The sequence below is a fragment of the Syngnathus scovelli genome, chromosome 2 (assembly GCF_024217435.2).
Source record: "Syngnathus scovelli strain Florida chromosome 2, RoL_Ssco_1.2, whole genome shotgun sequence".
Lineage (NCBI taxonomy): Eukaryota > Metazoa > Chordata > Actinopteri > Syngnathiformes > Syngnathidae > Syngnathus > Syngnathus scovelli.
The window spans coordinates 8,812,718-8,823,868 of NC_090848.1; the positions used below are offsets into that span (position 1 = coordinate 8,812,718).

General features: G+C 41.8%; 2 protein-coding genes across 3 annotated transcripts; one reads left to right on the forward strand and one right to left on the reverse strand.

Moving 5' to 3' along the window:
• Positions 1-811: 811 nt before the first annotated feature.
• Positions 812-5,823, forward strand: LOC125989201 (V-type proton ATPase subunit S1). 2 transcript variants are annotated; one of them, XM_049755291.1, is made up of 10 exons: positions 812-980; positions 1,995-2,118; positions 2,869-2,943; positions 3,018-3,211; positions 3,298-3,335; positions 3,722-3,807; positions 3,878-4,107; positions 4,192-4,227; positions 4,384-4,621; positions 5,124-5,823. In XM_049755291.1, the coding sequence occupies exons 1-10, from the start codon at positions 856-858 to the stop codon at positions 5,334-5,336; spliced, it is 1,359 nt and encodes a 452-aa protein (XP_049611248.1). In that variant the 5' UTR covers positions 812-855; the 3' UTR covers positions 5,337-5,823. The 2 variants fall into 2 exon arrangements, with proteins under 2 accessions (XP_049611248.1, XP_049611249.1); XM_049755292.1 differs by having other exon boundaries at positions 1,998-2,118.
• Positions 5,824-7,444: 1,621 nt separating this feature from the next.
• On the reverse strand, positions 7,445-10,945 carry taf8 (TAF8 RNA polymerase II, TATA box binding protein (TBP)-associated factor). The gene is made up of 8 exons (XM_049755306.2): positions 10,756-10,945; positions 9,999-10,158; positions 9,780-9,878; positions 9,639-9,701; positions 9,421-9,545; positions 8,951-9,098; positions 8,533-8,675; positions 7,445-8,022 (listed from the first exon to the last, which is right to left on the reverse strand). The coding sequence occupies exons 1-8, from the start codon at positions 10,801-10,803 to the stop codon at positions 7,882-7,884; spliced, it is 927 nt and encodes a 308-aa protein (XP_049611263.1). The 5' UTR covers positions 10,804-10,945; the 3' UTR covers positions 7,445-7,881.
• Positions 10,946-11,151: the final 206 nt, after the last annotated feature.

Genomic DNA, 11,151 nt, shown 5'->3' on the forward strand with positions numbered 1-11,151 from the left:
GCAATTTGTTTCTCCAAGGTGGTTCGTTTGTTTGTGTAGCACGGTTACGCGCGTGCGTGTTTTTTTTTCTTTTTTTTTTTTGCCTTTTAATCCAAACCAATATGCTGACAGAAATGTAGCACCATGGACAGTTGCCAGGTGCACCTGCACGTCACGCATCCACCCCCAAAAATAAAATAAAATAGTGGAACTCGCACATGTGACATGTATGTGTATACCACCTGGCATAAATTGTACTTTTTGTTCCTTGTTGTATACTAACTATACGTATCTATATACTTGTTCTTTATCTCTATTAAAAAGTAATAAAAAATAAAAATGAAAAAGTGGAACTCGCTCTCTGTATTTGTATTAAGTATGACTGCCACAAAAAAAAAACGGGACAAAAAAAAGATAAAAAATAGATGGATGGAGTTTCATTATAACATAGCTCCACGTTTGATTGCCGTAGTTTATCACGTTATAAACAAGTATTACGCTATAAAATTAAGTTGAACTTGTTTGTATAAAACCCCTTTTACTTATAAAATGAGAAAAAAACTCATGTTTACAACAATTTAATCGTAAAATGTCCCTCATTATATTCGATTATCTTTTTCTACTTTTTTTCCCGTTCTTGATTTTTTTCATATAATTTATTTTAATTTTTATTAATTTTTTATTGTTATTTTCATAGAATTACAACCCTGTCGCTCCACTGTTATCCACTGTACTCCACAGACAGACAAACAGACAGATAGACAGAGACAGACAGAGCGGCAGTGAGCGCATGCGCAGAAGCTCGCACCATCTTGGTCACATGACAGTCAGCTGTTTGGTGTCACGTGCAGGTAAGTTTTGGTACAACTTGTCAAGATGGCAGCTGGCTGGCCGTGCTATCGTCAAGCGCGGCCAATGTTTTTACTTTGTGTTCTTTTGGCCTCTTTTGGGACGGCGGATTCGACTGCCCAAGTACCGCTTCTCATTTGGTCCTCACACGGGTAATATGTCACATATTCCCTCATTTAGTCGTGAAATGAACGTCGCTGTGTAGCATGCTAACGCTAACGCCCGTTGCTAAATTACTTTTTCCTCTTAGATCTTTGAATAAGAGCAAGCGAACAAAACTCTGGCAAACTTTTCGCTTCCTATGTCGAAAAGCGACTATTCAAATGCTATACAATTTTCATTTGAGATTACTGGAGTTTATACCAGCTGATTGAGAAGAAGGCGAGGTACTTTAATACTAGTCACCGACTCGCCAGCCTATCACTGTGTAAGTGCATAATAGTTACAAGAACGAGTTAGTTTTCTCCGGGTACTCCATTTTCCTCCCACAGTTCAAAGATATGCATGGTAGGCCGATCGAGCAGTCCAAAATTGAAGTAATTATTGTAATAAATGGTATTACTGTACATCATGAATATACGGAACTCGCTTTATCAGGGCCCCAACTCAAAACGGTACATTGTCCTACCCTGTGTTGTTCCCAAATGGATTGAAATAGTCCAGTGGTGTAGCGTAGGGCTGTGCAATTAATCGAAGTTCAATTACAATTATAACACTCCACGATGAGAAAATTGTCATGGTCGTAAAAGTAAATAGGATTATTATTTGGTTGGTCCTAATGGAACTTAAAATAAACATGTTTTTCAAGGAATGTATTGAAAGAAATTGCTTGTAAATGACAAATCAGATAAGCTCCTTTTATACCAAATCACTGGTTCCCAATCAGGCAGTTCACCTGGGGGATATTCCAAACAGGCATTCCTCAATTTTCTCATCTTTTCTGCCATTTTCTTAATAAACGTGTTGCAGTCGTATAATTGTAAATGAATGATTATTTGCTAAAAAGCAATACATTTAAACGTTTATAACATTACATATCTTGTCTTTATAGTGTATTCAGTTAAATACAGGTTGATTTCCAGAAATTCCCTGAAAGTTGCATGACTACTTCTTTGGTGTCTGCTTCCAATCGTTGAATGAGTTGATGTTTCTCTTTTGTTTTCCAGCAGTTTGCCACACGTGGCCTCATCTTCAGCAGGCCAGGTCACATCCTCCCAGCAGCTAGCCTCCTACCTCGGCTCCGCCTTTGGTTCCGGTGTCCACACCGTGCTGCTCTTCCTGCAAGATAAGGTCGGTGAGGTGACATGTTAGATGAATGGGGAGGCTCGTGGCGAGGGGGAGAGTCATGTGACACGGCACCACGTGATGCTGCGCTTCATTGTTCTCATTGTTGTGTGACATTGAGTTGGAGGCTTACTTCCTCTTTGGAAATTCCTCCACAAACAATTCCACTATGTGTTCTGGGGGAAGGCGTTTCCGTTGATCTATTACTGTAGCTCATCTACAATTACCACGCAGTTCCTAAGTCAGGAGATGACATACAGAGGCGTTAAAAGTAAACGTTGTAAACATCAGACAAACATAGCTCAAGTAAATGTGAACTCCAGTTTTTAAAATGGTGTTTTTATTGAGGTAGGTGAAAGAAAAATATACTTTTCAAAGCTGTCTGTGTGGACAAAATACATGCCCGCTAAACTTGAAGGGGAAGTCAACCCAGAAAATGTTCTTTGCAATATTATGTTGTATGTGCCCCCACTAGTCTAAACACAGCATATTGTTTTGCTTCTGTAGAATTTGAGTTAAGCAAAAAAATTCAACCTTTTTTATCCATCAAAGGGGGTGGCCATCTTGCCACTTTTGCTGTTGACTGAAAATTACATCACAGTTGATAGGTCTCAGGTGACAACCAATCACAGCTCAGCTTTTCAAAACTGGTGAGCCATGATTGGTTGTGACCTTGGTTGTGAATATTAGCACAACACGTGTAACAACAGTACAGTCTGTATTGGCAGAGTAAAATGTTTTTCTGTGTTTGTACAGTTGAGCAAGGATGACTTCACAGTGTTCGCCGGCGTGTTTGGAAACAAGCAGGATGGCGCCTTTCAGAATCTGGAGGTACCTTTTCCATTCACCTGAGTGTTCAGGCAGTGCATCGTTTGGCCAGTTGTTACTCGCCGCTTTGTGTCCAGGTGCTGCTACGGTCGTCTGCATCTTCGGTGACGTTTCCCGCTGTGGCGTGGTCGCCCTCCACATCCACGTCAACACTGCTGGAGGAGCTTCTGGGCGTCTCGCCAGTGCTGGTGGATGGGGACAACTTGTCGCAGGTGGACCTGGATGCATCTGTCAACAATCTGCTCATCATCAATCTGCCTTATTGCACAAGGTCAAGTGACACCGGATGAAAACGCTTTTTCATTTGTAGCAATATGATCCATAACATTAAGAATGTAATTATTCTTTCCCGTGCAGCTTGCAGAAGTCTTGCCAGGAAGTGCTGCGTGACAACGGTAAGATTGATTGCAATTTGCCTGACTGATATCCGTTGGTTATTATGCCCCAGAATTATTTTAGCAACATGATTAACTGATTGTTAAAATAAAAACTTTGGTTAGAACATCACCTTCCATGTGAGTACAGCTCACCAACAATTTTGAAAATCACTCACCCCGAAGCTACATGCGTGCACAAAATTGTTGGTGCCCCTCGTTTCAAGAAAAATTATTATTACCATCATTAGTAATAATACCACTTATTATATTCATTGATATAATAATATCATCAATATACATTATTATAATAATCCAATTACAACCCCGATGAGGAAAAGCACTACAAAATTTGAACAAATACCTTCTCAAATTCCTTCAACAATGAATCCCTCATGTCCTTTCAGATGTGATGATTGCCAAGGTTGTGAGGACGATGGATGACGTCAATGTGCCTTACACAGCGGTGTATACAGGAGCCCAACCATCACGAGTGAGGAAACAAGGCCCTCGTTGAACGCATGGCGCCAACAGTCTTTATTTCAGCTGACTTTATATTTCAGGTAATTTCCTCGCCCTCTGTGAAGCGTCCTGCCATTGGTCGCTCACTGCTCCAAGCCGCTGTCCCCAATGTCAAACCGCCCATCGTGTTCAACAATGAGTCTGGCAACCCCTGCATCATGCTGTGGGCTCAGAACATCACCATCCGTGTCTCACCCACCGAGGGGTGGATCGACCTCACCAACAACACGGCCTCCTTGGCGGGGTCCATGTGCAATGCCACCAACTCCTTGTGAGAGGCGTTGTTTGGATTTTTGGACTACCAATGTTTTATGTGTCACTGAAATGTGTGCCTTTTTTTTTTTTTTTAATTCAGGCTTGTGCTCAGCTACCCATCAGGCTTCAACCTGAGGTAAGGAAATCAAGGCCAAAGCACAGGTATTGAAGTCAAATTTTGCAATGAACTCACTTGCCTGTAAGGAATTGATAGGCAAATAGTCAAAGCCATTGAGTGATTATGCTGACCATTCGCCCTTACTCAGCACGTTTCTTCCATGTGGCTTTGCAGCTTTGCCATGAGTCAGCGCTTCTATCCAGTGTCGGGCAGGAACTGGTTCACCCTGGACTGGGTGCGGCTAGAGTCCAACAACGGGACGGCATCCTTCATGGGGACCCGCGCCCTCTCTGCGCCCGCCGAGTATTCCTTCAGTTGCGGCATGCTCAGCAGTTTCCGCAATCCTCTACTCGTGCCTAACTCCACAGATGAAAGTGTGGCCAACTGGAGGTTCAATTTCATTAACTTCCAGGTAATTTCCTCGGATGCTCAACAGGGCTCACATTGAGGGGGGGGAATCATTATTTGGCTGACTTTTCATGATATCCAAGGTATTTTCCTCGTTCCAAAACTTCCCACTTTTCCCATAATTCCGAATCCCCACAACAACAATCCCACTTAACACAGTAAAATACCTTCCTCCTTCCATATTTCTTGACTACTTCCAATTACAAATCGTAAATATATAGTTAAGAATATACGTACATTCTCAAAATACATTGATTAGTTCCTCTAATCTCCACAAGAAAATTTACAATGGAATTTTCATATTTCTCTGCTCATTCCACATTTGACCGATTCAAATTCATATTTCACCCTTCTGTCCACATTTCTTGACCTGTTGGAACCATTCCTACGTTAATATTTTAACAGTTCAATTAATTCCACTACCTTTCAGTTGAGCTTCAGCTTTCCGATTCTGTTGCGACTGAATTGCAACTGACTAAATTGATGGATTTCCTTCCGCTTTGCAGATTCAGGGTTTCAGCTTGGTCAACGGAACGAATTTCTCTTATGCTAGCGACTGCGCAGGCTTCTTCACGCCAGGAATTTGGATGGGGCTGTTGACGTCGCTGATCCTGCTGACCATCTTCGTTTACGGGCTGCACATGATCATGCAGCTCAACACCATGGACCGATTCGATGACCCCAAAGGGCCGTCTATTTCTGTGCCTCAGTCGGAGTGACAGTATTCGAGCCCTTCTCTCTGAGCTCCGTTTTAAGACGCTGTTATTCCCTAAGTGCCAAAACCATCAGGTTGAGTCACCTTTTTAGTGTATATCTAGTTTAGCTTGATTGTGTGTGCGTGTGTCAAAGGTTTACCACAATTGCCAGAGATAGAATGCCTTTTTTGCATCTGATTTTGTGCTTGATGCTTAGAAGAATGTTTCAGACCTGTGATCATTTTTTTCTATCTTAATTTGACACACCATTTTTATTTTAAAGGGTGTATGCAGTGTTGTATAGAAGTCGACTTCTCCTGAATCATTCCTTTACGTTCAAGTCATGTTCAAATTGTGCCACTACTGCTCTCGAACCTTATTTATTTCTACAAAGGAGGCCTTCATAGTTTGATTCAGGATCCTTACACTATGCAATAAGTGAGTGTTTTTAAACTTGAACATGTTTCTTTTGCCAACTGATGCAATCCAAAATAAAATATAAATTTTGTCATTTCTGCCTGATTAACAAGTAGTTTGGCAACTGATGCTGCACTTGTAGTCTTTTTCCAATTAGCACTATGACATTTATGAATGTTGAGTGTTTTTTCTGAACGCAGACGAAATTTGCAGAAGTACCATGTCGCCCAACTGTCATTAAACCAAGGCTCCACCAAAAAAGGTGATGGAATATTTTTGTGGTTTTACTGGTATTTGAACTCCGATCGCTGGGGTGAGAGTCCAGAGCACTAACCACCATACCATGGAACCCTCGCTTGTGTACCATGGAAGGTACTTACAGTATATGGTTTAATGGAGTAGCTCGCGAATAGACCAGATTTGGTGAACTCAAACTCATCAGCTCTGCTACACTCGTGATGTGCATTCCAGTTCATTTAAGTGAACTGAATCTTTAAAATCAGTTCACTCAAAAGATTCGTTCAAACGAATCGTTCAACAAATGCTCCCCCCCCCCCCACACACACACACACACTGATCTTTTTTTCTTTTTTTTTTTTAAATCAAATACTCAAAAATCATGGTCAAGGCTTCACAGAAAGTGAAAAGTGTCACACCCGCCCTCAGCCCCACTTTCTGATTGGCTGTTTGATGTGTGACGTCACACGGACGCTCCATTAGGTACACTGCCATTTTCAAGTGTACCTAATAACAGGCCACTTTATTAGGGAAATATCATGGCCAAAGGTCACAGGTGTCAAGCTCTAGTCCTCGGGCCGCGTTCCAACATGTTTTCCAAGTGACCCTCGTTAAGCGCACCTGCGGGAAAAGTTTTAGCTTCTTTCACGTTCAAAAGGAGCTAAAACTTTTCACGCACCTGCACTTAACGAGGGAATCACACGGACACTCCATTAGGTACACCGCCATTTTCAAGTGTACCTAATAACAGGCCACTTTATTAGGGAAATATCATGGCCAAAGGTCACAGGTGTCAAGCTCTAGTCCTCGGGCCGCGTTCCAACATGTTTTCCAAGTGACCCTCGTTAAGCGCACCTGCGGGAAAAGTTTTAGCTTCTTTCACGTTCAAAAGGAGCTAAAACTTTTCACGCACCTGCACTTAACGAGGGAATCACACGGACACTCTATTAGGTACACCGCCATTTTCAAGTGTACCTAATAATAGGCCACTTTATTAGGGAAATATCATGGCCAAAGGTCACAGGTGTCAAGCTCTAGTCCTCGGGCCGCGTTCCAACATGTTTTCCAAGTGACCCTCGTTAAGCGCACCTGCGGGAAAAGTTTTAGCTTCTTTCACGTTCAAAAGGAGCTAAAACTTTTCACGCACCTGCACTTAACGAGGGAATCACACGGACACTCTATTAGGTACACCGCCATTTTCAAGTGTACCTAATAACAGGCCACTTTATTAGGAAAATTATCATGGTCAAATTTAATTTAATTTTGTATTTGTTGGATTGTAATTGATGGTGTTATTATACCAAATGTGTTTGTGTTTGAATAAAAGGTAGAAAAAAAATCCGTTATACCGACATTTGTTATTTTGCTCATATAACAACGTAAACCACATACATATTGTCATATAAAGCTGTTAACTAAATGTCTGATTTTTGTTTTAATTGGCGAACATAAAAACAAGGTCTAAAAAAACAGACAAGTTTTAACATAAATGTTTATTAAAATAATAATAATTATAAAAGTAAATTTCAAACCAGCAATCTAATGTGAAATTGCAGTAGATATATTGGATAACAATATTTAGGCGTATATATGCATACACGCCATCATACTTTTAATTGGGAACACAAAGTCACAGACATGCTAAGGACTGATTTGGAACCAATAAAAACAAACAGTACCCAGGTTAAAAAAAACACACTGTGGCACCCGTTTTGATGAATTCACTATAAAAGGGATACAAAAATGAACATATGCATTTATTCACAAAAAATCTGTGATACCAAATGACAAAGAGATGCCTTTCAATGAGTGCTTCAAGAACTGAAGAAAATAAGATGGAATCAAACACAGTGTTCTTTTGAGTAGACCAATCCAGGTCACCATGACAACTCATAAGGATAGTCCAACAGTTTGTTCATTTCTTCCTCCTCACTTTGGGCTTCTTGACGGGGCGCAAGTACGGGTTGTCGATCACGTTGTCCTCGTTGCCCTTGGTGGAGGGAATAGCGCCGCCTGGAGGAAGCAGGGTGTTCTCTTTGTCCACCACCGTGTCATCCTGCCAAAGCAGCACAATTTGGAGACATTTCTTGCCTAGTTTCATTCATTCAAGAGGAATACAAGAATGCTTTTAGCTGCTGCGGTTTCTTCTCATCTGTGACCAATTCAAGAAACAAGGACGGTCATACACGCCAACGCAAGCGTGCAAATTTCCAGCCTCAAGAATGTTTTGAGTTCTAGCACGAGGACCTTATAGAATTCTGAGGTTTCACTTTGTGGAGTCCAGCATAATTTACCCTGCCCCCAACTTGAGAACAACTTGAGCACCTTCATTTGTATCAGCAGTGCTTCAGCACAATTATCAAAATAATGATTGATTCTAGAATTGATTAGTTGTTGATGAATTGATTAATCACAATTAATCTGTTGTATGAATGTTTTGAGCATCTGCAACAATTTTGTTTTTATTTTGTAAGACGTTGCTCATTTCGAATTTGAGCTACAAGGCTTCCCATCACAATGGCCTCATTACAAAAAGATTGTCTTGTTTTGAATAGCGGCAGCTTACACTCAAGATGTTGCCGGCAGCATTCTCGCCATCCGTCTGGTCGTCCTGCTCTGACGAGTCCGCTTCCTCCAGAGTCTGCAGCTCCAGTTCGGAAGGCAGGAGGGCACTGAGGTAAGGGACGGCACTTGGCTGCGCTGCGATCACTAGCCGCAACACAAAATGTGACACACTGAAACATGACAAACACATTCATCCGTTCATTGAAACGTTTCCATCGCCTTGACACCCTGATACTGACACTTTTGAATCAGAAATTTCTACTTATCTGCTGTTAAGACCTTTGAAAGTTTGACACAATTAAGTCCTTGTTTTTGGACTTTTGGATTCGGTGACCTTTGATGTATACTACTCGAGGGAGGAGCTACCATGTGAACAGGGGCGCATACAGATTGTAATTAAAAAAAAAAAAACGACTTACATGGGAAAGAGGTGATGTCGTCTTTGAAGAGGCTCTGCGTTTTGCTGGTCTTGGCCATGAAGCGCGTGAGCGCTCGCTCCACATCCCGCCTCTGAGTCGCTGCTTTCTCACGCACCACCTGGTAGTCTGAAACTGGTTCCCGAAATGTCTGCGCAGAGGGCAATGAGTGACTGTGTCAAGGTCAAGATGCTCCAACTGGACACTGGATACAATACAGCAACTTTTCTAGGTTTGGGCGATACAGCCTACAAATAACACCGTTATTAAATAATGGCTCTTTTTTTACAAGAAATCAATTCCTAATTTAGTCAATTTACTATCCTTTGCTTGTATGAAAAAAATATTAGCTTTCTAGCATAAATGCCCAAGTCTTATTTAACTTGTCATAAATCCTATTAAAAAATAAAAACATCGTGCCAAATAAAAAATGTGTTTTTTCTTTGTTTGTGGGTATGCAATTTTTGACTCACGGGGGTTTTGATGTAGGTGTGTGGGTCGGGGAACTCCGGATAGTGGCTGGGGATGTGAGGCGGGTGCATGCGCTTCTGTCCAGCCGACAGCGCTTTGGGTGTCATCGGGTGGTTGGTGACTGGAGCTGAAAGTCAACACACGCGACACATTTCACGCAAGCTGTTCAAGTCAACGAGAGTTGTTCAAGTCAACGGATGATGAAGAGGAAGATTCTCACGTGCGGTGATGACCATCCTCTGGGAGCGCTTGGCGTATGCGGGCAGCGTCTCAACATTGAATCCTGAAGGCAAACAAAGCCGACAGAATCTTATGTTTATCCTTCCGTATGTGCATGAATACTATGCGTCGTGTGACTCACCCATTTCAATAAGCGTCACTACAGTGTCCGAGAGAGTCGGGATGCTTCTGGCTGTGTGCTCACAATACGACTTACCACAGCGCCCAATTTCTGTTATATCTGAGGAAAAGAGAAAAAAACGAGTTGTGTTATTTACTCTACAACCAAAAAGATTTACCTATCTAGCTTTTCAAATAGCAAAAGGATAAGAACTGGAGTGACTTTCTGATGGGGACGTACAACTCTGCATCATCTCGGTGAGTGTTTCCACGGCTGCTTTTTCGGCACAGTCGAAGCCGCACTCTGTCAGGAGAGCGCTCACCACCACCTGGAGGGTCCGCCGTCGAGCCATATGATAGTTCTCCACCGGGCTGCTGGTAGCTTTATTGCCAACTGCACGCTGGGAAGCCACAGCAAATACAAAATACATTCACTGATAGACTAATGTAGACAACACTTGCTTTATTGTTCTTCATTAAACACATGGTAATGAAATGAGTATAAGAACTAAGCATAACTAAATAACCACTTCGATGTCATGCATCACGCAAAACGCAATGACTAACCTACGTAAGTTGTTATTTTTTATGCATAAGTGCACGGATCAAAGCGTAGACGTAACAAGACATTAAGGAAAGACGAGATATTAACCTAACACTTTTGTACGGAATTCATGCAAAAGCAAGTGTAACTTGAGCCTAGATTTACAGAGTGGTAAGGAATAGATATTAAAGATCACTCAAATGTTTTTTGCTAATTCCATGACGTATGCGCTCTTTGATATTAATGTGACAATCAAAGAGAGTTTAGGGAAAAGGCCCAAGAATGTGCCCTATTCTACACATTGATTTGGGAAATTCGACTACAAACCACGTCAAAATGCACATTTAATTGAGCACAACTTAACAGTTAATGCCAATTAATCACACGTGAATATCGAAGGATAGCTTAGCCCGCAAACTAGCTAATCTGTTGCCCGCATTAGAGTTCTTCTCACCCCGCCAGCAGCCAGCGATGCTCCCGTTGCCACCGCAGGATCCGCCATCACACGTTCCAACAACCACCGCACGTTTGTATTCACTCATTCATACGGAGGACAAGTTGATTTTGACACTGTGGGAGCTCAGCTACAACCGCGGAGTCTCCGTTAGTAAACAACACTCTGCGCGCACGCTTATGACGTCACTTCCGCCAACGACCAAAATCAATTTTTTGACGAGGCTGAGCTCGCTAGGGCCACCAGTGTTTAAAAATATAATTACATCTATTTCGATACAGCATTGATTCACTCATGCCCATGTAGTCTTCTTTATCCAAATTTGGATACTTAAGTACCATCTGAAAAATATATACATGACTCTCCAAATTTAGGGCGGCAGTTTTAAAGAGGACG

Coding starts and splice junctions, on each gene's coding strand:
- LOC125989201 (XM_049755291.1), top strand. CDS start 856: ATGGCAGCTGGCTGGCCGTGCTATCGTCAAGCGCGGCCAATGTTTTTA. Junction 981..1,994: donor CTCATTTGGTCCTCACACGG/GTAATATGTCAC, acceptor TTTGTTTTCCAG/CAGTTTGCCACACGTGGCCT. Junction 3,808..3,877: donor CAGGAGCCCAACCATCACGA/GTGAGGAAACAA, acceptor TTTATATTTCAG/GTAATTTCCTCGCCCTCTGT.
- taf8 (XM_049755306.2), bottom strand. CDS start 10,803: ATGGCGGATCCTGCGGTGGCAACGGGAGCATCGCTGGCTGCTGGCGGG. Junction 10,159..10,755: donor CATCGCTGGCTGCTGGCGGG/GTGAGAAGAACT, acceptor GTGGCTTCCCAG/CGTGCAGTTGGCAATAAAGC. Junction 9,099..9,420: donor ACACCTACATCAAAACCCCC/GTGAGTCAAAAA, acceptor CCCTCTGCGCAG/ACATTTCGGGAACCAGTTTC.